The sequence below is a fragment of the Liolophura sinensis genome, chromosome 9 (assembly GCF_032854445.1).
Source record: "Liolophura sinensis isolate JHLJ2023 chromosome 9, CUHK_Ljap_v2, whole genome shotgun sequence".
NCBI classification, from domain to species: Eukaryota; Metazoa; Mollusca; class Polyplacophora; order Chitonida; family Chitonidae; genus Liolophura; species Liolophura sinensis.
The window spans coordinates 4,265,783-4,289,776 of record NC_088303.1 but is presented as its reverse complement, the minus strand read 5'-3'; the positions used below and the strand labels follow the sequence as shown (position 1 = coordinate 4,289,776).

Genomic DNA, 23,994 nt, shown 5'->3' with positions numbered 1-23,994 from the left:
CACACAAGCTTTACGTGCATGTAAAGCACAATGACACAAGGGGATGTTCCATCGCGGATCCCCTGTGTGCATATTAACTATCATAAATAACCAAATTCATGACTTCAGTTCTTTATGTATTGAAATGAAGTTTTGCATTAATGTGTCTCCTACAGGTGTACTCTTTGTTAACATTGCTGCCAAATCTAAGTTTATACTTTTTGAGGTTGTTTAACCTTTACGTATGTTGGAAACTAATGGTCTCTTACAAAGATTACAATAAGACACATCACTTATTAAACTAGGAATTCTTGGGTGTTGCGTAAAACACCAATTAAATCAATAGATAAACATAAAATTAATAACAAAGCTACCATGACTTGAAACAATTTGGTTATTAATGCTGCATTGCTGAATGTTGCAGGTACAATTATGATGAGCGGCTGTGGTATTTTGACCAATGGGAAAGGATCAAGGCGAGAATATGGAGAATATAATTTAGATGAACTCACAGTAAGAATTCTTTGTTCACAGTCATATCTTTTTTCACAGTATTTGTAGTATATAACTTACATTCAATAATACGTGCATGTCTATTTACGTATGTATACTTTTTTGGCTTTGAGAACAGGCATTTTTTTTCTGTTCAGCCCTATCTATTAAGGGACAGTCACAGAGCTAGCCCTTAAAGGTATCATTCCTTATGTATATGAATTTTTTTCATTTGAAAAGTGAAAATTTTGACTAAAAATAACATTTAAAAACTGATTGTTAACAGGAAAATGACCGTATCGGGTTGGTGAGGAAGAGTAATGTGTCATTACATGACTACATCATGATTGTTAACAGGAACATGACTGTGTTGGGTTGGTGAGGAAGAGTAATGGGTCATTTCATTACTACATCATGATTGTTAACAGGAAAATGACTGCGTTGGGTTGGTGAGGAAGAGTAATTGGTCATTACATTACTACATCATGATTGTTAACAGAAAAATGACCGTATCGGGTTGGTGAGGAGAGTAATGGGTCATTACATTACTACATCATGATTGTTAACAGGAACATGACTGTGTTGGGTTGGTGAGGAAGAGTAATGGGTCATTTCATTACTACATCATGATTGTTAACAGGAACATGACCGTATCGGGTTGGTGAGGAAGAGTAATGTGTCATTACATGACTACATCATGATTGTTAACAGGAACATGACTGTGTTGGGTTGGTGAGGAAGAGTAATGGGTCATTACATTACTTCATCATGATTGTTAACAGGAAAATGACCGCGTTGGGTTGGTGAGGAAGAGTAATGGGTCATTACATTACTACATCATGATTGTTAACAGGAAAATGACTGTGTTGGGTTGGTGAGGAAGAGTAATGTGTCATTACATGACTACATCATGATTGTTAACAGGAACATGACTGTGTTGGGTTGGTGAGGAAGAGTAATGGGTCATTACATTACTTCATCATGATTGTTAACAGGAAAATGACTGTGTTGGGTTGGTGAGGAAGAGTAATGGGTCATTACATTACTACATCATGATTGTTAACAGGAAAATGACCGCGTTGGGTTGGTGAGGAAGAGTAATGGGTCATTACATTACTACATCATGATTGTTAACAGGAAAATGACCGCGTTGGGTTGGTGAGGAAGAGTAATGGATCATTACATTACTACATCATGATTGTTAACAGAAAAATGACCGTATCGGGTTGGTGAGGAGAGTAATGGGTCATTACATTACTACATCATGATTGTTAACAGGAACATGACTGTGTTGGGTTGGTGAGGAAGAGTAATGGGTCATTTCATTACTACATCATGATTGTTAACAGGAAAATGACTGTGTTGGGTTGGTGAGGAAGAGTAATGGGTCATTTCATTACTACATCATGATTGTTAACAGGAACATGACTGTGTTGGGTTGGTGAGGAAGAGTAATGGGTCATTACATTACTACATCATGATTGTTGACAGGAAAATGACCGTATTGGGTTGGTGAGGAAGAGCAATGGGTCATTACATTACTACATCAATGGCATTGACCAGGGTGTGGCTGCCACGAACACGCCCTCACCAATCTGGGGAGTCGTTGACCTCTACGGAATGGCAGTCAAGGTCACCATCATCGAGCGGAGTGATCCAGAATACCAGGAAGTTGAAGGAGCCCGATCGGAGGTCAGGGCAAATAGAAGTTTCTGGCAGTTCTCTGAGATGTTTGAAGATAATGCTCTGGATGGTAAGGGTTTTATTAATCATATTAACCAGGACATGAAGGTTTGTACCTCATACTTTGTGATGGATTGTTAAGTAATTATTTGTTTTGTAGGAGTAACCAAAGAAACAGAATGTTAAATGACCCCAAAATATGAAGGAAGTATATCTTGGCTATCACCATGGTGAAAGTTTTGACATTTTCTAAACAGGCATTGTGGAAAGTTAAGTGCTAGTATGCATGTCATATGTACATTTATCCCTGTGATATTTATTTACATGACATGTTTTACGCTGTGCTGAAGAATGTTTTTCTTATAAGACGGTGGCCAACTTTAAGGCATGAGAAAAGCAAATGACCATACACAGGCTGCTAACAGACCTTCTCATGTATGACCGGAGAGAAAGCCAGAAAGAGCTGGACTACATTGGTGAGAGGCTCCTGGACAGTTGTTCCCAATTAATGCCTCTAGTAGCTGATTTGTTACTTCCGCAATAATAACACTAGCAATAAAACTTACGTTGCAGTTACTGAGGACGACGTGTCTAGACTGACCTTTCATCCTCGCTGTGGATCTCATGTGTCCGTCATCAATGGACATCGAACAGCGCACAGACCAAAGTAAGTGACATCACCAGTGCGACAGTTCTGCTGTCAGTTACATCACCTTGTCAAGCTCTAACACAAATACAGTGGTAGTGGAATATATGCTGTATTTCACATATAGTTTACCCGATTATCCTACAATATGTATCCCGTGATTCCTTGTGTCTAGTTGTGATTGTGGGTCATTGGACTTACCTGTGTTTTCCTGCCACCACTACTAGTGGATTTATCTGCTGCTCACAACAACGCCAGGTTTATCAGCTTTTGGTAAACATTTTGATAAGTTAAATTCATTGTGACATTACGTCCATCCCTGCCATTCAGAAATTGGTGACAGATTTCCAGCTTGATGAAACTGATCTCATTGAGGTCCACGCTTAAAACAATCAGTCCTTTTGTCTCTATTTCTCAGTTGAAATATGAAAATTAAAATTGTGCCAATAGATGGCATTAAGCACAAATACCACAGCTCAGTTACATTTCAGAAATCACATGTCACTTTTTAAAATGACTGACAATAACTCCTAAGTTTTAATAAGTGCAGGTAGTGAATTAACAATGTACTGTTCAAGATTCAACCAGAAACACCCTTCTCTCAGTCCATGCTGTGGGGAATTAACCCCAAGTGGCAAGGATTGGCTGTCAAGGTTTAACTGGGGATTACTGGTGACTGATCACTTTGCCCTGGCATCTGTACCAGCAACTCAGATAGGTTAAACTTTACGGCTAGCATTCCCTGGCTAAACTCTACATGGATTAAGTATGTAGGGGTTGTGTTGTTTGTAGAGTTAATAGTCATGCCCACACATTCTCATCACGCTCAACAAATAAGTGGACTACACCAGGCCATTGTGAATGAGTTATATGTTTGTCAAAAATATTGCAAGAATGAGCTTTGGTTTAGCCTACTGCATCAGTGTATAATTTTTATGATAATTATCATAAGTTAAAGATGCTTTTGTTTAAGGTAAAGGTTATACGTATATCGGTATATTTTTTAAAGCACAACATGCACATTTCTTGTACATGCTTTGTTTGTTTACACCAGTGCTTTCGATGATTTCAACAACGGGGTTGTGTTGACCAGTCGTGTTTTGCGCCCTACTGAGCTATTTGAAGTGAGAATTGATCGAATGGTCAACAAGTGGGCGGGTTCCATTGAAATCGGAGTGACAACCCACTTACCAACGGACCTTAAATTCCCATGCACAATGACCAACATTTTCTCGGGAACATGGATGATGACGGGCAATGGTATCATGCACAATGGAACGACAGTGCTAGAGGACTATGGTCAGAATCTAGATAGCTTAGAGGTCAGTTTGGATCCACTTCCTCATAACTTCGTAAATCAGTTTTTAAATAAGTTTTGTCATAAACCACCTTGGCTTATGGCCCTGTAAACTAAACAACTTTTTTCAAAGTTTACAAAATATCAGCTTTTGTGAAAGTGTCTGCTCAAAGTGTGTTTCCCAGAGACTGATATCATTACTCATGTCTCAACCACAGCTTGACAGAAATGCTAATATATGTGGTATTAAACTACTATCATCCATACAGTCTATGTAATCAGCCTCACAGGTTTGTAGATAATCCTAACTGGCTTCTATGTAACTCTGGTGAAACAGACGTAACACATGACTTTGGATTGAAGCAAACCTGTAATGGCAATCTGGCATTTCGTAAGAAAGTGGTAGAGTTTGACACATTTCGGTTTATTTTTATGCAGTCTAGTTTCTAGATTTTATTACGCCCCAAATTATAAAACCCTCCCAGTCTATTTAATAATTTGGGTTTTTTTTTTCCCTGAAATTGAATACATCCGCTTTTTATGATAAGAAAAGAGGAAGAATTGGAGCAAATCTCTCCCATGTGGAATGCATGTATTGTTTGGCCCAGGTTGGTGACCGTGTGGCTGTGATGAGGAAGGGGGACGGAACTCTGCATTTCTATGTGAACAGTATAGACCAGGGCCCAGCTGCCAGCAATGTACCGGCTAATGTGTACGGTGTGATAGACCTCTACGGTCAGGCAGCACAGGCCACTATTTGTGATATGTCTGGTAAGGGAGACTACTCTAACATGTAATGTTACAGAGGCATGCCCATAAGTTTGCCAGCAACAAATGAAGGCAAAGAAAACAAGAATGTGTTAGATGAAAGATTGTTTATGAAAATAGTCAAGCAAAAAATATTGATGTTATTTAACTGATACCCACTGGGTCGCTACAGACCACCGTAGAATCAGATGTTATAAATGAAGTTTACTCAGTGGGAAAAATTGTAAAAAAAAATACATCAGACTGTTTTCCTGGACAGGGTTTAATGGTCTTTCATCTGGTGTATACTTCATTTCTTTGCCGTTAAACGACTGTGTGTAAAGAAGTTAGGTGCACTGAAAAAGGAATTTTATTCAACACTATGCCTGACTCTGTTACTGACTCTGTCATGACAGTGGTATTTATAGGTTCCCTAACTCAAGCTTTATATACCAGATTTGCAATATCAGTTCCTTTTTTTTCATTTCATTTTTTAATTTCATGGATTATGACTCAGAGTGGTGATTGCATGTCAGTGGCATGTCATTTTGCGAGCCAGTGTTGTAGAACAGTGAGATGTTTATCATCCAGTTAATCTATTGATTGTCTCCTTTGACACTTGTGTTTTCACTGTCATGAGCTAATTTAAAGAACACATGATGGTATTAAGTATTGTGTATTTCAGACACACTGAGTTCTCCTGAGCTTGATTCCAGTCTCCTGCTGGATTCGGACATTCGCTTTCATAACCTCCATGGCCAGAATGCCGCCATCGTCAACGGAGGGAAAACAGCAGCTCGACCAAACGCTCGCGGGGAGTTTAACGATGCTATTGTGATGACGACTCGTCCTCTGCGGGACAATGAACTGTTTGAAGTGACCGTGGACAAGATGGTTGACAGGTGGTCTGGGTCAATAGAAGCAGGTGGGCAAATACATTGGGACCTTGGGACTTGGGACCAAGGTTAAATAAGGCATTTTTATTGTTGTAAACCCGTTGATTTTAATAGAAAGCTTGGAACAGCTGCAGAGGAGATTTCATACGATATGAGGGAAACCTCCCTAGTATCCTGCAAATTCCCTTTGTAAATTTTGTAAGACTGGTCTTTGTATTTCTGAAAGCAAAGATGGGAAGATTGAATCAGATCTCAGAACTACACTAAAGGGAACATTTGAAATGTTGTGGATAACAAATTTGGAGGACTTATTTTTACTTGCTAACCTGAATTTGGGTACCTATTCAGAATTACATCCTCATTTGTCGGGGTACTCTTGACATCGAGTGACATCTGTGTACACGCTAATTACATGTTCATATGGTGGGTGTTTCTTCTCAGAATAAGCTCTTTCATACTGAAAATCTCAAACATTTCATTTTAGGAGAACTTTTTGTCATGTTCCACAAAGAGAGAGTAGGAAACTGATGGTTTTAGCAAATATCAGGACATATAAGTACAAGGTTTGTGGTTATAGTTTGTAAAAATGATGGTTACAGCATTATGCTTTGTGAAATAGGCTTCAAGTTGTAAGCCTATACGAACCAGACAAAAAGTCAGCTACTTTCCTTGGACTAAAGGCAAAGTTCTTGTCCCTGACAGGTGTGACGCTGATTAAACCTGAAGAACTGGAATTCCCCAATACAATGACGGATATAGATTATGACACCTGGATGCTCAGGTAAAGGATTAATGGACAGCATCCTTGTCCACTGATTACGGCCAGCATTATGCTGGAATGAAACTGGGCTCTGGAGACCCACAGCAGACCTTCCCACATGCAACCACATTTAGTATTCCGGGTTATCATATGGATTTAGTATTCCAGGCTGTCATAAGGATTTAGTATTCCAGGTTATCATAAGGATTTAGTATTCCAGGCTATCATAAGGAATTAGTATTTCAGGCTATCATAAGGATTTAGTATTCCAGGCTATCATAAGGATTTAGTATTCCAGGCTATCATAAGGAATTAGTATTCCAGGCTATCATAAGGATTTAGTATTCCAGGCTATCATAAGGAATTAGTATTCCAGGCTATCATAAGGATTTAGTACTCCAGGCTATAGTAAGGATTTAATATTCCATGTTATCATAAGGATTTAGTATTCCAGGCTATCATAAGGAATTAGTATTCCAGGCTATCATAAGGATTTAGTACTCCAGGCTATAGTAAGGATTTAATATTCCAGGCTATCATAAGGATTTAGTACTCCAGGCTATAGTAAGGATTTAATATTCCAGGCTATCATAAGGATTTAGTATTCCAGGTTATCATAAGGATTTAGTATTCCAGGCTATCATAAGGAATTAGTATTCCAGGCTATCATAAGGATTTAGTACTCCAGGCTATAGTAAGGATTTAATATTCCAGGCTATCATAAGGAATTAGTATTCCAGGATATCGTAATTACATGTAACTAGTCATGATTATCACATTTGTATCTATAAAACCACAACAACATTTGATTGAAACATTGCTTTCCGTGTGGTACCAAATATCACATTTGCGGAGTCTATTGGAAATTGTACCTCAACTTAAAGTTAAATTCAACCAGTAGGAACATAGACTGTATACATGTATTATATGAAGACTATCTCTTTGGGAAATTCATTTTCCAACATCTTTGAAATTGCTTCTTGCACTGTTGTGTTTATGAGAAAGTTCAACTAATGAGATCATTTTTCATTGCTCAAAGGTTTTGCAACTGTGGAATACACATATTTATTCCAAATAGCCTGGAAAGTGTGTATTTTAGGTTTGAAACAGCTTGGAAATTTGAAATCATTGGATTTTTGAAGGCTCCCTTTATGCAGGAGATAGCCCAAGAACTTGACTGAAACTACATGTATGTCAAAGACCCAAGGGAAAAAATAAAACAAAGAAACAATTCTCATTGGTGAGTTTCAGGAATTATAGATTATAGAGTTACTTAAACATTTTAAACACCTTGTGGCTAAAAACCACATCTGCCTGTAGGGAGCTTGATGACATTTTTCTGCTCTTTTTTACACCAGCGGTTCAGCAATCATGCAGGATGGGGCCACAGTCCAGACTGGTTACACGTTAGACCTGGATACCCTGGTGGTAGGGGACAGGATAGGCATGATGAGGTGTTCTGATGCTACTCTGCACTATTACTACAATGGCCAGGATATGGGGGTGGCCTGTAGTGACATATCCAGTGGTAAGTCCCAAGTCTCAACCCCAGGACTTCAGTACAGGATACATGCAGTAATTCTGTTATATGTGTTATATCCACAACTGGAAAGCCTATAGATTGAGATGATGTAAATGCCATTTTATTCGCGTGGAACTAACATTCGCGGATTTCGCGGCAAACACATTTCTGCGAAAATAAGTGCCATCGAATATAAAACCCATGTAAGTAATTTATTACTGTAGCATGGGTTACAGTTATAAATTCATTAACAAACACTACAGTTTAAATACTTTTTCAAACACGTTAATTAGAAATACCTAATTAGAATGTATTCCCGCACAAATCCAGCTTACTTGTTCGTCAGTTAATCTTGCTTTCTTGTAAGTAGGCTTAGCTCCGTCTAAGCATGACCTCATTGCGACGTTGTTGTTGTTGTTGATTTAGTGCCCAGTTTAAAGACATACAAATCAATAATTTGTACTGGGCGTTTGTACATGATATGATATACATACGATGAGAGAGGCTGTTTTTTCAATCAACTACACTTGTCTTCAAGTCAGATCGCTTTTCCAATGCATCGCTCGGGGGTTTCCGCACTTCAAATTTCCTTTTCATAATTATGATTTCTGAGAAATTTTCTCAGATTTGTCACAGTTCACTCAAAGTTTCACTCACACTGCTTACGCATGAGAATTAAACAGTGGGATTTATTGATATCACATTTAATCCTGCGATGCCTCTCGGAGTGAGTGACACGAATATTTGCTCACACAGCAGGTAAGGGCTTCGTCTTGTAAAGATTAGCAGTCTTCAACAGATTAAAAGCTTAGGAGGACTAACTTCATTTGTCTGGCCGAGTTACTGTATTGTATAGAATTTTTGTCTCATCTCACAAAACAAGGTACAAACAAGTTTAAATGATAACATTGTTACTTTTGTTGTTTTATTACTTGACGTTTCTGTATTGAAGTTTGATTTTCGTTGATCAGTTGTCCAAAAATTCTGTTAAGATCGGTAAAAGTTCGTTCCTGCGAATGTGTCTTCTTACCAAATCCGCGTTTATTTCCAGGAATAAAAAGGCAATTACAGTACACACTCGTTTGGTAGGGCACAAACTCTACACTGTGCATTGTGTTTATAGGTTCAAGTCTCAACCCCATCACTACAGGATAACTCACAAGATGCCTTCATCCACTACTGGAAAGCATCTGTTAGTGCTATATATTCTCCTTTACCAGGGCACAACTCTTCACTGTAGATAGTGTTACATGTAGGTTCAAGTCTCGACCCCATCACTTTGAAACAGGATAACTATCAAGATGCACCTTGTTGTATCCACCAATGGGGCATCAAGAAGTACACTACAGACTCTCTCAGTAGGGCACAAACTCTTCACTGTAGATTGTGTTTACCAGGCGAGAACTTACAGCCCTATATCAGATTTGAGAGTGACAGGAGTCCAAGCCGGACTATATCCAATCTGTGGAAATACTGTCAAAAGGGTTAAAGCATAAGTACATAGTTAAGTATTGTACTGAATATTTGGAAGCCTGGAGACTGCGGGATCACACCCAAAGACTTTAAAATTTGTACTGTACTTGTTACTGCCTTGCTTGACACTCAGCATGGAGAGGTTAGAGCAAGGAAACATGACTGGTTGGCTTGGTGTCAGTATAATGTGACTGGGTGGGGTGTCATGTCTGGTGTCTTCAGCATGATACTTGAGTGGACTCCCCTAGCGTCAAAAGGACACAATATACGTGCACCTACCTAATGACTCCTCGTCATACGACTGAAAAATCGTAAAGTACGACATTAAACCCAAGGCATACGTTCACATTTTTCTGAATATTTGCGAGAACTTGGCAATGCCTAGGCATTGTGGTGTCCTAGATTGACCCCTGTGGACAGTGTGTAAACTGTGGTGGGTTATGTTTTGCTGATTTGCATGCTGTGATAGACCACTATGGTCAGTGCGTTAACCTTTGTGGGTTTTGTTTTGCAGGTGTGTATGCTGTGATAGACCTTTATGGTCAGTGTGCTCAAGTGACCATCACCAGTGGCTTGTGTGTTGTACCCTCAGAAAACCTGCCTTGTAGCCTGGAACCAGAGCAGTCCTTCAACTCTCCAATCTGTACAGGTGATTCTGAAACCTTTTCAATTTTCAAATGTTTGTAATCAGACATATTGTTTATTCATTCTGACAATATTATTCTATGTAAACAGATACAGTTACACTCTTTGTAATCCATTCAGTGTAGTTTCATCAAATTGAAAAAGTTTTGGCTGAAAATTGGTCCATCACATGTGAAAAGATTGATGAATTAGGGTCAGAGGTGATGAAAAATGATGTTGTGATAAAGGAGAACTACCCACCATCACCAACATGTACATTACAGCAGTGAGTGTGTGTGTTTTGTATTGCAGAAGCTAGTCATCGTTTCAGTCTGTGTTGTGGTAAGAATGTTACCCTGAAGAACAACAACAGCACGGCCTGCAGGGTGAGGAATTTCAATCATGGGATAGTCTTCAGTGCTGAACCACTTAAACAAGAGGAACTTTTCGAGGTAAATATTGCTTATCTCACATCTGATTATGTAAATCTACTGTGTGGAGTTTCTATTTTAGGTGGTTATTAGTCCATATTATTACTTATTATTACTGTTTCAGGGGGTGAAGGGTGGTCGGGCTGAGGTGGAGTCACCACAATGGCTGTCTCTGACACTACACCTCAACCCATGTCCTCAGTCACTCAGTTACTCCGCCTGATAATTCAGGTTTTTGTTTGATAGGTACGCATTGATCAGCTCTCCCCGGCCTGGTCAGGGTCTCTAGTGGTTGGCCTCACCACCATGGCAATCTCTGACACCACACCCTTGTCCCTTATCCCGGCGACAGCTCATGACCTCAACACAAAGGTCACATGGATTGTTTCTGGGTCAGAGGTGATGAAAAATGGTGTTGTGATAAAGGAGAACTACGCTCCATCCTTGGAGAGACTCCAGGTAGGTGTTTTTTTCTGTCTCAGTGTAATTAAAAAGTGTGAGGTGTAACACTCACAAAGAAAATATTCTTTTTGTACCTTGAACTTAGAGGGATGGCATTGGTGAGACTGCTGAGTTAGTTTGCTGTGTTAGGCTAGCACGCTAATCACTCGGCCATGGAGGCCCCCTCACATATTTCTGTGATCTTCAATGATAAGGGCATATAAGTGAAAGTCTGTGCGTCACACTTTACTTTTCAAAAATACATACAGAGTGTGACGAGTGTGTCAAGTTTCTTTCCCCATATACTTGATTGCCATTCTGATAGTGAATTATTCTGGAACTCTGTATACTACTTTATACTCTGTATAAACTTAGTACATGTAAACTCTGTACATAAGCACTTGTCAGCTGAGGAAGGTATGTTTGTCTCATTACAGGTGGGAAGTAAGGTGGGATTGAAGCGATGCTCTGATGGCACCATGCACGTCTATGTGAATGGTGAGGACGTGGGAACGGCTGCCTCCAACATACCAAAGGTCAGGCCACCGTGTTGTCAACTCCTAGTTCCTGTGTGCAATGTTACATGCTTTTGTGTTACTAAGCACAAAAACATTTACCAAGATGTTTGCTCAATAGTTGTGAAAGTTTTCACACAGCATCTCAGTAATGAACTCAACACACTGTAGCAATGATTACTCTGTAGATGCAGATGTGTTCCAATGAGTATGTGCAAACCCATTGTCGGACGGATTTTGACAATTTTACTGACATATTGTGGATAATTTTGACTACCCGTATGACCAGATAATGTTAAAATCTGGTATAACCACCACGCTTTTGTATCAGACTGAGAAAGCGAGCTTGCTTCGTGTTAATGAGGCGTGTGATCCGATTTTGAGGGATGACTAACCAGTCTTCCTGAGGCAGATATCTAACGTCATCAGGATCGGACACCATCATAACATGGGATACACAGCTTATCTCAACTAGTCCCACAAACGTTCAATGGGATTGAGTTCTGGGGAATTTGGAGCGCCATTGCATGTGCTTAATGCCTTCATGTTCAAAGAAGACATTTATCACTCTGGCATGATGTGAACGAGCATTGTCGTCCATGGAAAGAAGTCCATTTCCGTCTCGAATCTGTTTGTAAAATTTTCAAAATTCGACAGATAATGTGTTTGTGCATGCTCATTGGAGCACATCTGTATCTACAGGGTGACCCTTGTTACATTGTGTTGAATGGAGTACTGAGATGGTGTATTAAAAATTTTCAGAACAACTGGGCAAATATCTTGTTAAATGTCAAACACATTTTTGGGTGGAACCAACTTTTGATGCACTGTTTACTTTAGCATCATTGCAGATTGCTTTCCTTTAGTTGTCATTTGTATTTCTTTTATTAACTTAAGTAGTCTTTTTTGTTTTTGTTTGATTGGTGTTTTACACCGTAACTCAAGTATATTTCCCTTAAGTGATGACGGTGTCCATTGTGGTGCTAGAAAACCGAGAGGAGCCATGTGGGAAACCCATGACTATCTACAGGCTGTTAGCAGAATTTCTCATGTACAACCAAATAGGAAGCCAGCATGACTAGAGAATCCTTTCTTAATATTCATGAATTTTGTAATCTGTACCTGTATGAAAACGTGGAAGTACATACATTGCACCTTACACAGAACTGTTATCAGGGTAATATATGGCTGTGCTTGTCGATGTACATTTCAGAATGTGTTTGCGGTGGTTGATCTGTACGGCCGTGTCGACACAGTGACAGTAACCAGCAATGTGGTCACTGAAGCGGCACCCCTTTCATCACGACTCACATTTGAGGAGTACATGCGGGACAAGGTGGACTTTCATTTACAGGTGAGCATGTTTTTATTGCATGTACACTTATTCGGTCATATTTTTTTTTTTTGTACAGTGGATGGAGATGGGGATCTTCATTGTTTTAATTTCTGTTTAAGATGAAATTTATGTTTTAAAAAGAATGGTAACGAAAATTTCCACCTGATGCCGGTTTATTTGTAACTTGTTTAAGAGAAATATCAGGGCCATATCTGGAAAAAAAAATCAAAATGATAATTTCTGAGACATGTTAAATCTGTGAATGAAAGAAACTTGTATGTTCAATTTACTTGTTAGTTTTATACATCTTGGTTAGCTTTCACGCTCAACAATTTGGGAACCCAAAGGTAATGTGGAATTAAAATGGCTGTAAATATATATAGAGTTCTCTGTGTTTTGCATGATTTCAGCCTGACCTTGACCAGGATCAGGATACTGCTGAGGATATCACAGTAGAGTTCAACAACAACCATGGCAAAAACATACGGCTGAGTCAGCGGAACTTGCGGGCGTGTCGAGCAGCCAGCTATAACCAAGGGCTGGTCGTTAGTCGTAAGCCCCTTCCACGGACTGAGCTTTTCCAGGTGAGTGCTTCATGTCAGGCCTTCCAAAAGGCAAGGCATTTTTTGTATGCACTGTTTTTTTTTCTGTATTTTATTGCTCTCTTTTGTAAACCCTTGCAGCCAACTTTGGTTATACTCCTATACATCGCTCAACAGACACTCCCCTGCGTGTGTATGTCCAGCTGTAGACACTATTCATTCTTGACATCATCTGCCAAGAATATCATGATTGTTGGCCATCTTGCTAACAATTTTTTAAGGTACCTGCAGCGAATTCTGGCATTCCAGACATTCATTAAGTATTTAATACCATTAAATGGTGTGATAAAGGATAGCTCTTATATTCAGTGGGACATTGATGTGCAGTTAAATAATTGCTGGCTCAGCCTCTCAGAAGAAAACCGGAGGAATAAAAACATGTATTTTTCAAAATGACTGAATGTCTGAATGCCTGATTATGGAATGAAAATGTCCACTTTACACAGTATTGTAAAGACATGCATGTCATAGGGACTGAATTATGCACTGTCTTCAAGTGTTTCAGAATTTACTTTTACATGACTTAATAAAATAAGCCTGTTATTTTTCTCCCTAGGTGAGGATTGAACAGCTGAACTTACGCTGGAGCTCTTCGCTGATGCTAGGGGTTCTGGGATTCAACCCAGAGAAATTCCCACTCCCTGCCTCAGCTATGGCCATAAGGAAATCCTGTGTTGTTATTCAAGGGGATGCTGTGTTCAATTGTGGGGCCAAGGTAAGCTGTGTTCAACTGTGGGGCCAAGGTAAGCTGTGTTCATCTGTGGGGCCAAGGTAAGCTGTGTTCAACTGTGGGGCCAAGGTTAGCTGTGTTCAACTGTGGGGTCAAGGTTAGCTGTGTTCATCTGTGGGGTCAAGGTTAGCTGTATTCAACTGTGGGGTCAAGGTAAGCTGTGTTCATCTGTGGGGTCAAGGTTAGCTGTATTCAACTGTGGGGCCAAGGTAAGCTGTGTTCAACTGTGGGGTCAAGGTTAGATGTGTTCAACTGTGGGGCAAAGGCTAGATGTGTTCAACTTTGGGGCTAAGGTTAGATGTGTTCAACTGTGGGGCCAAGGTAAGCTGTGTTCAACTGTGGGGCCAAGGTAAGCTGTGTTCAACTGTGGGGCCAAGGTTAGCTGTGTTCAACTGTGGGGTCAAGGTTAGCTGTGTTTAACTGTAGGGTCAAGGTTAGATGTGTTCAACTGTGGGGTCAAGGTTAGATGTGTTCAACTGTGGGACTACGGCTAGATGTGTTCAACTGTGGGGCTAAGGCTAGATGTGTTCAACTATGGGGCTAAGGTTAGATGTGTTCAACTGTGGGACTAAGGCTAGATGTGTTCAACTGTGGGGCAAAGGTTAGATGTGTTCAACTTTGGGGCTAAGGTTAGATGTGTTCAACTGTGGGGCTAAGGTTAGATGTGTTCAACTTTGGGGCTAAGGCTAGATGTGTTCAACTGTGGGGCTAAGGCTAGATGTGTTCAACTGTGGAGCTGTGGCTAGATGTGTTCAGCTGTGGGGCTAAGGTTAGATGTGTTCAGCTGTGGGGCTAAAGCTAGATGTGATCAACTGTGGGTAACTAAGGCTAGATATGTGGAAAGTTTAAAGGATATTTTTGTGTTGTTAATAACTACTGTTCACGAGTTGTTAGTTACATTCAGTTTGTGATTGTACATGTAACTAGTCTGAGTCTTGATGACCTCCCCTTCTCTGCTGTGATCAGATCCGAGAGCGATACGGGCCTAACCTGGACACCCTGCAGACTGGCCACACGGTGGGGCTGCTGATTGATGAGGACAACTGTCTACACCTTCATGTGAACGGCATCGACCATGGTGTGGCCACCAGAGACATTCCCCACCCTTCCTATGTGTTTGTAGACCTCTACGGACAGTGTGAACAGGTAACCCCCATGACTGAGTTGCACATTTTGCATGATTCTGCGAGCTCTGATGATCTCAGGAAGTTGTTTTGAGGTTTGTTTGGAAGTTACCATTATAACCTATAAAAAATTCAAGTTTCAGCACAAGAAGTAGTATTTCTGTGCCTCTAAATATGCAATTTTTGGAGAAAAATCTTAAGTTATTCATAAACACAAATTCATAATATTCTGGTATATGAGTGAAATATTTTTCAAGTCTAGTTTTAAGCTCCAAATAAATGTTGATTTATGTCTGGAGTTACATGTTCGACTAAAAAATATACATCTAGTCTCATCTTCACACCAATTATGAACATTGTACATTGTTGGAAGAGTAAACAAAGGTTAATATTTCACACTTATGGGATATCACATGTATCACATAAAGTGCCCTAGTTCCTCAACTTTTTCACATATGGAAGAACAAGTTTCAGTGCAATCTGTGCACACTTTTTATTTGATTTTGGAGACCAAAATAGGATTGGCCCATTTTAGGGCTTCACAAAAAGTATAATTTTATCAGTCTATAGCTACACAGAATAATGCCTTCAAAATATGCTTAAATAAACACCTTGCAAACATGCAAAAATGTTGAAGAATTACAGTACCATGTATTAAGAAGTTATCGCTTTTGTCTATTTCTTGTGCAGGTGACAATTGTCGCTAACACAGCCAGCTGTTTACCGCCTCCCCCAATTACAGAGTACAGAGAGAAAGCTAACCTAGAGGAAGGTAGGTCATATAATGGCTGGTTCTCCTTTGTATGGTATGGTTTTCTTGACACAGTACAATGGTGAAGGATTTTGATAATTTATTTTCATTCTTGAATTGTAGTTTAATCAATTTTCACATTGTTCTGGGGAGATAAAATACTGATTGGTAAACAGCTTTTGTTTGTGAGAGTTTGGGCAGTGTGCGTTGGACATGTACAAAGGCCTGCTCACACAGAGACATTACTAAGAACTTCTGGGTGAAACTCCCAGTTTCCTGATACAGAACAAGCTCATTGAACGTTAATCCTGCCAGCATGTTATATTATTCCAATTTATTTTTGGTTGATGTAAATGAAAGTAGTGAGTAAACAAGTGAAGTGAGCCATTTTGTGAAGGAAGATTGTGGCAACCCGGTGAAATGAATACCATAACAATGTACTCACTCCCCAAAAAATAAATCACCCTCGAAGAGATAGGGCACATCATTGATTACACAAACCATAATAACCCTCTTGGACAGCTTCAGTAGCCTGATGGTTAGAGTGTCCACCTTAAAGTCGGGAAACCCTGGGATCAAACCCGGGTCGGATTATGCCAAAGACTTTAAAAATGGCATTTGATGCTGCCTTGTTTGGCGTTCAGCACTGAGAGGTCAGAGCAAAGAAGCAAGACTGTTTGGCCCGGTGTCAATATAATGTGACTGGGTGGGGTGTCACATCTGGTGTCTTTGGCATGATACTTCAGTGGCAGCGGGGCCTCCATGGCTCAGTTGGTTAGCGCGCTAGCTCAGCGTAATTACCCAGAAGCCTCTCACCAATGCGGTTGCTGTAAGTTCAAGTCCAGCTCATGCTGGCTTCCTGTCCAGACCAACCTGCGGATGGTCCTGGGTTTTTCCCGGGCTCTGCCCGGTGTCCTCCCACCATAATGCTGGCTGTCGTCGTATAAGTGAAATATTCTTGAGTGCGGCGTAAAACACCAATCAAATAAATAAGTAAAATTCAGTGTCAGCAAGGACTCGTCCTGCCACAAAAAGACACAGTATTTGTACACAGACCTACTCATGAATCATCGTCACTATGAGAAATTGTTAAGTATTACAAAAAATCCCAAGCATACATACATACATACATACATACATACATACATACATAAAACCCTCCCTGGTAACAGTGTAATCCAAATGTAAACCGCAGTTTAATCTGACAAGTTGATGTGTAAGCCAAATGGCCAGTTACAGACAGGTGTTGCTTTCATTTTAACCAGGTATGAAGGAGAAGTCTGTGGGTCTGGGGCCAAGTCGACCGGGACCAGTAGAAACCAGACATGTCAGAAACTGTGAATACTTCAACATGTGTCAGCGCTTCAAGGCCACGCTAGGATTGCCAGGTATGTACAGGAGTATGTGAGGAGTTCAAATCCAGTCTGTGACTGAGAATGTCACCACAATGGGATTCTTTCTGTGTTACCAAAATGTATGTATGTACAGAAATCTGCATTTCTCATCTCAAATATATGAGTCGTACATGTTGAAGACTGGTTATTGTTGTCAAGTCATTTCTGCTTTTTATTTGCTTATCAAAACACTGTGTTCGTATTGGCGACTTCATATCTGGCTGTATGTGAAATTACTGTCAAAATGAATTTTGGCAGTCCAAATGTGTGTATATACATGAATGTAAAGTGAATCTTTGTAACATACATTTATATACATAATTCTTGGTTATAAGGAGACTCGGGTCTAGTGGCTAGAGGTGTGTGTCTGTGTGAACATACATTTATAAGTATTTATTTGCAATTATGCTGTAGAGCGCCCGCTTCGGGACCGGTAGATCCAGGATCAATCCTTGATCGAGTCAGACCTAAGACTTTAAAAGAGGAAGTTGTAACTTCCTCACTTGGCGTTCAGCATAAAGGGGATAGTGCAACGACTGGTTGACCCGTATCAGTATAATGGCTCGGGCAGGGCGGCTTACTTGCCTTCGGTAAGTCGTCTCAGTGAAGCAGCACTAAATAAAAGAGCGGTGGAAATCCGTCCTGCAACAAGGAGGCACATTACACGTACATGCACCCTAAATTCCTTCGTCGTCATATGACTGAAAAATTGTTGAGTACGACGTTAAACCCCAAGCACTCACTCACTCAATTATGCTGTGATTCCAGATGGATATTTCGAATCTTCATTAAATATTTGCTACTGTGAAACTTGTCACAAGTTGAGAGGTGATGATCTCTATGGTCGCCGCGGTGACCCACCAAAGGAGTACGCTGTTCCGCATGGATGGTCACGCTTTTCTGTCAGGTAAACTCCTCCTGGATTTGGGGGATTCTGAATTCTTTACTCAATTTAGTGGTAAATTTGTGTCACCCACCTTTAGTGCATGTGTAAAAAGGAGACAAATGTAGATCAAATTTGTACGTTGAAAGCAGGTAATTTTCCTCATGGTAAAGATAAAAAGGGTTTATGAAATATATTTCATCTGCATAAGGGCACAGAGTTGCTTTGTTTGCAAGGTTTGATATTTTAAGTGAATCTCACCCAAGAAATAGAGGATATTGCACAGTGAAAGTTGAAGGCCATAAATATTTTTCGAGTGAGATGTGGAAATAATAACCTGTGAAATGTGAAGCGTTAAGTGGGTTATCATTTTTTCACAAGAAAAATACTTACGGTATTCAACCTTCTCCTACAATATTCTATTTAGTATTTTTATTTTGACAGTGACATTGTGTATGTGAACAAGTTACGCAGTGTTTTACAGTTGTATATCACTACAGGTTACACACAGGTGTATTTAGTGTGATGTCAGAAATGACCTGTTGTATGAGATCGTGCTTCCTTGTTGGGAAAATGGACTGAAGATACATTATGATGTTATCCAGCTGAGCTCAGATTGGACAGTCATGCAAAACTTTTTTCTTTTTTCATCTGGGTGTTATTAAAGTATCAAAATGTAATTAAAAACGTGATATCTAACTGATTGAAATATCACTTTTATCAGTGAAGGAAATTCTGACATTTCACCTTTATATAAATAATAAAGGACATATTTTATGTCAGAATGGAAACTCAATTGTTGAATTTAGGTGTATTTATGTTAAAACAAGGCTTGATACATTTCCATTTATGTACAAAATATTTGCCTGCAGATTACTGATATTGAAAACTGTTAAAGTCGTCTTAAGATTCGTTAAGTTTGTGTAATTTTTGTGTTCCACAGAGTGTCCTCTAAAGCACATATGTTGAATGTGTCAGAAAAGTGGCATGTCTCATTCCATGGAACAAGGGCGGAAGCCTTGAGGAATATTCTAGACCGTGGAGACCTGTTAATTCCAGGTATTCATTTGTTTACTTTAATCCATGTGGTCAAAAATGAAAATTTTTTTCTTTTGAATATTTTTGATTTTCTTTTAATTTAAGGATTTTTCTCCCCTATTCAAAAAAGGATGGGTGCAGTAAAAAGTGTCTGTCCTTCTGTCCGTCCATCTCACACTGATTATCAATTTTGTGTGATCAACTCTTCCAACAGTTGGCAAGGGACACATCAGAAACAGATGTTGTATTACATGTACATACTTTCAATGCACCTTCAGTTAGTATCCCAAATCATGTTTTTTTCCTTCTCTGTAGAGGTACCGCTAATTATTTCTTTGAGCAATATGTATCCTTCTCATACCAGTCAAAAAACCACTTGACATGGGACCTGTATCCACTGGATGTGTGAAGTTGTAAAATATGATAGCAGCACTTCAAAAGAAAAAAGTTGTAATGGAAATGAATGATGGATGTTTGCAGTTATCTTTTTTCTTTATGAAAGTGTATTTTTTATCCCACAGGAATAAATAATATACTCTTGAGTACTTGTTGTTGCTTAGTGTTTTGTTCAGATGAAGAGAATTAAATAGTTGTACATTACATCAGTGCTGTTTTCACCTTGCAGGAGACATGATGATGGGCAGTAGTGTGTTATCTCCCTTGCCTGACCATTTTTCAGACCGAGGCAAACCGGATGGCTGTGATATAAAGCAAATCTTCCTTTCACCAACCATAAAATATGGTGGATCCAACACGTTTGCACCCAAGTGCAAGTAAGTATGACGTCATGCAGCAAGAGTGTGGATACGTTAACATGTGATACACTAGTTTGAATTTAACTGTAATTTTTTGGGCTTCAGCATTTTGTCACTGTCACTCATATTCTACATTTTTCCTTTTCTACCTGTAAACCAGTTGTAGTATTTTAATAATATCCTATAATACGATGAATTGTCATACTTTGACAAACATGAAGATTTAAAAAGAATTAACAATGGAAAAAAAAAACAATACAAATATTTGAGTAGAGACCCTTTTGGGAGGGCCATTTAGGTTTTGCTCAATGAACATATTTTTGATGATAGCTTATAGCTGTATGAGGGATCATACAAGTGGAATCTGGCAAGGTGCAGTGGTTCTCTGTTCAGTCCACTTTCCTTCATTCTGTTAAGCTTGATCATCGTAATGAAAGTTGTACAGTTTCAAGAAAACACCAATAATATATGTTGCTGTTAGATCAGTGTGTTACGTAACTCAGTAGGGCCATGATCAGGTATACTATCACAGCCCTGTCTAGATCCTAAACCTTATCTCGAACACCTCTGTTCTTAATATGCTGGCTTCAGTACACTACTATTGGCCACAAAATAATGTGTCTGTCTATACTCCTAGTCGTCTCAGCATCAGTTCCAGGTGTGGGTCTCCATGGGTCATCCCTAGTGAACCCTCACCACGATGAAATTTGTGGAAACTGGATAAATCCTAACTCCAGCCGCCATGTTTGAATCCTTACAATGAGGGGAATCATGTATACAATTATCTCTGCCACTACCCCTAGACAAGTTTGACCTTTTGACACACATGTGCTGATTGTTTCGGATCAGTCTCACAAGTAATGGCCTAGAGGGAGCCTGTAATCAACATTGATGACTACAAAGATTTCTCAGACAATTCAAGAAAAGATTACGGCAAGATGAGACAAAATATTCTAGTGATGTCCAGTGATCTAACTTGTATTGGCTGTGAGGAGTATGCATTCAAACATGGCGGCTGGAGTTCAAATTTATCCAGCTTCCACAAATTTCATCGTTGTGAGGATTCACTAGGGATGACACATGGAGACCTGGATCTGGAATTGATGGCTGAAACGACTAGGAGTATGGACAGACACATTATTTTGTGGCCAGCAGTAGTATATCGAAGTCAACACAGGAAGTACAGTGGTGGTCAAGGTAAGCTTATGGATCAAGACAGGGCTGTGATAGTATACGTAATCAAAACCCTACAGAGCTATGTGTTAGGCTACTAAGTGAACGAGTTATCATGGTGGTTTGCTTTGTATTGTTTACAGATTTGTGGATCCCAAGACCAAAAAGATGTACCATTGTAGAGTGGCATTCCAGGTGTGGGTGAAGCCAGGCTCCTATAAGATAGGACCCCAGAGTATTGGGGCCAATGAACAGATAGACCCCCGCTTCAGTAACAATGAGCTAGAGTGGGCCACCAAAGAGAGGGGGTCAATAATGCTATGTGGACTTCTGATCAAAGTGGAGTGAAACAGACAGGGATGTGTCAGATCATGTCTCAGAACTGTAAAGGATGTGTGACCACCATAGATGTTACCTGTAGCATCTTTGATCACTGGTCACTACACAGAATCGTTGTCACAAACTAGCCCCCAGCATTATACGTACAGTTCACATGCTACAGTTTCTCCTCATAGTGAAGCCTATGGTGGTCTGCACCTGAAGTATGAGATGTTGTTGTGTTATTTTCCAGTATTCACATGCATGTTTGCACTTGTACATGAAAATATTTGTGGCATATCTGTCTCCTTATGCCACATGACTGATATTGTGTGATAACTCTGTTGAGCTGACATACTAGTTTCAGATTGAGATTCCAAAACATTGATGAGGCATGTACTTGTATATTAGACTGTACTGACAATATTTGAACACTCACAAAACTCTCTCATGACTACACTTTACGACAGGGTGCTGTGTGATGTCAGACACCAGTGGTAAGATTTATCAGTGAGACAGTACTGTAAAGATGACACTAGAGCTACCTGTCACATCGCAGTGGCCAGGTGTCAGTAGTTTACGACAGGGTGCTTTGTGATGTCAGACACCAGTGGTAAGATTTATCAGTGAGACAGTACTGTAAAGATGACACTAGAGCTACCTGTCACATCACAGTGGCCAGGTGTCAGTAGTTTACGACAGGGTGCTGTGTGATGTCAGACACCAGTGGTAAGATTTATCAGTGAGACAGTACTGTAAAGATTGCTCTAGAACTACCTGTCACATCAGACACTCCAGGTGTCAGTATTCTGTGACAAGGTACTGTGGGATGTCTGACACCAGTGGTAAGATTTATCAGTGAGACAGTACTGTAAAGATGACACTAGAGCTACCTGTCACATCACAGTGGCCAGGTGTCAGTAGTTTACGACAGGGTGCTGTGGGATGTCTGACACCAGTGGTAAGATTTATCAGTGAGACAGTACTGTAAAGATTGCTCTAGAACTACCTGTCACATCAGACGCTCCAGGTGTCAGTATTCTGTGACAAGGTACTGTGGGATGTCTGACACCAGTGGTAAGATTTATCAGTGAGACAGTACTGTAAAGATTGCTCTAGAACTACCTGTCACATCAGACGCTCCAGGCGTTAGTATTCTGTGACAAGGTACTGTGGGATGTCTGACACCAGTGGTAAGATTTATCAGTGAGACAGTACTGTAAAGATTGCTCTAGAACTACCTGTCACATCAGACGCTCCAGGCGTCAGTATTCTGTGACAAGGTACTGTGGGATGTCTGACACCAGTGGTAAGATGACACTAGAACTACCTGTCACATCAGACGCTCCAGGTGTCAGTATTCTGTGACAAGGTACTGTGGGATGTCTGACACCAGTGGTAAGATGACACTAGAACTACCTGTCACATCAGACGCTCCAGGCGTCAGTATTCTGTGACAAGGTACTGTGGGATGTCTGACACCAGTGGTAAGATGACACTAGAACTACCTGTCACATCAGACGCTCCAGGTGTCAGTATTCTGTGACAAGGTACTGTGGGATGTCTGACACCAGTGGTAAGATGACACTAGAACTACCTGTCACATCAGACGCTCCAGGTGTCAGTATTCTGTGACAAGGTACTGTGGGATGTCTGACACCAGTGGTAAGATGACACTAGAACTACCTGTCACATCAGACGCTTCAGGCGTCAGTAGTCTGTGACAAGGTACTGTGGGATGTCTGACACCAGTGGTAAGATGACACTAGAACTACCTGTCACATCAGACGCTCCAGGTGTCAGTATTCTGTGACAAGGTACTGTGGGATGTCTGACACCAGTGGTAAGATGACACTAGAACTACCTGTCACATCAGACGCTCCAGGCGTCAGTATTCTGTGACAAGGTACTGTGGGATGTCTGACACCAGTGGTAAGATGACACTAGAACTACCTGTCACATCAGACGCTCCAGGTGTCAGTATTCTGTGACAAGGTACTGTGGGATGTCTGACACCAGTGGTAAGATGACACTAGAACTACCTGTCACATCAGACGCTCCAGGTGTCAGTATTCTGTGACAAGGTACTGTGGGATGTCTGACACCAGTGGTAAGATGACACTAGAACTACCTGTCACATCAGACGCTTCAGGCGTCAGTAGTCTGTGACAAGGTACTGTGGGATGTCTGACACCAGTGGTAAGATGACACTAGAACTACCTGTCACATCAGACGCTCCAGGTGTCAGTATTCTGTGACAAGGTACTGTGGGATGTCTGACACCAGTGGTAAGATGACACTAGAACTACCTGTCACATCAGACGCTCCAGGTGTCAGTAGTCTGTGACAATGTACTGTGGGATGTCTGACACCAGTGGTAAGAT

General features: G+C 40.3%; 1 protein-coding gene across 1 annotated transcript in view; it reads left to right on the top strand.

Annotated features, from left to right (window-relative positions):
- Positions 1–23,036, top strand: part of LOC135474734 (neuralized-like protein 4) — a 28,349-nt gene extending 5,313 nt beyond the window's left edge. The window contains exons 5-26 of the mRNA XM_064754309.1: positions 404–492; positions 1,963–2,224; positions 2,728–2,821; positions 3,855–4,122; positions 4,706–4,868; positions 5,530–5,769; positions 6,443–6,521; positions 7,859–8,028; positions 10,010–10,144; positions 10,432–10,571; positions 10,797–11,009; positions 11,429–11,527; positions 12,720–12,860; positions 13,253–13,426; positions 14,001–14,159; positions 15,141–15,320; positions 15,989–16,070; positions 17,315–17,437; positions 18,212–18,350; positions 19,270–19,385; positions 19,990–20,137; positions 21,436–23,036. Coding sequence (XP_064610379.1) covers positions 404–492; positions 1,963–2,224; positions 2,728–2,821; positions 3,855–4,122; positions 4,706–4,868; positions 5,530–5,769; positions 6,443–6,521; positions 7,859–8,028; positions 10,010–10,144; positions 10,432–10,571; positions 10,797–11,009; positions 11,429–11,527; positions 12,720–12,860; positions 13,253–13,426; positions 14,001–14,159; positions 15,141–15,320; positions 15,989–16,070; positions 17,315–17,437; positions 18,212–18,350; positions 19,270–19,385; positions 19,990–20,137; positions 21,436–21,640 — 3,419 coding nt within the window. The 3' untranslated portion in view covers positions 21,641–23,036. The remainder of the gene's footprint in view (positions 1–403; positions 493–1,962; positions 2,225–2,727; positions 2,822–3,854; positions 4,123–4,705; positions 4,869–5,529; positions 5,770–6,442; positions 6,522–7,858; positions 8,029–10,009; positions 10,145–10,431; positions 10,572–10,796; positions 11,010–11,428; positions 11,528–12,719; positions 12,861–13,252; positions 13,427–14,000; positions 14,160–15,140; positions 15,321–15,988; positions 16,071–17,314; positions 17,438–18,211; positions 18,351–19,269; positions 19,386–19,989; positions 20,138–21,435) is intronic.
- The last annotated feature ends 958 nt before the right edge of the window (positions 23,037–23,994 follow it).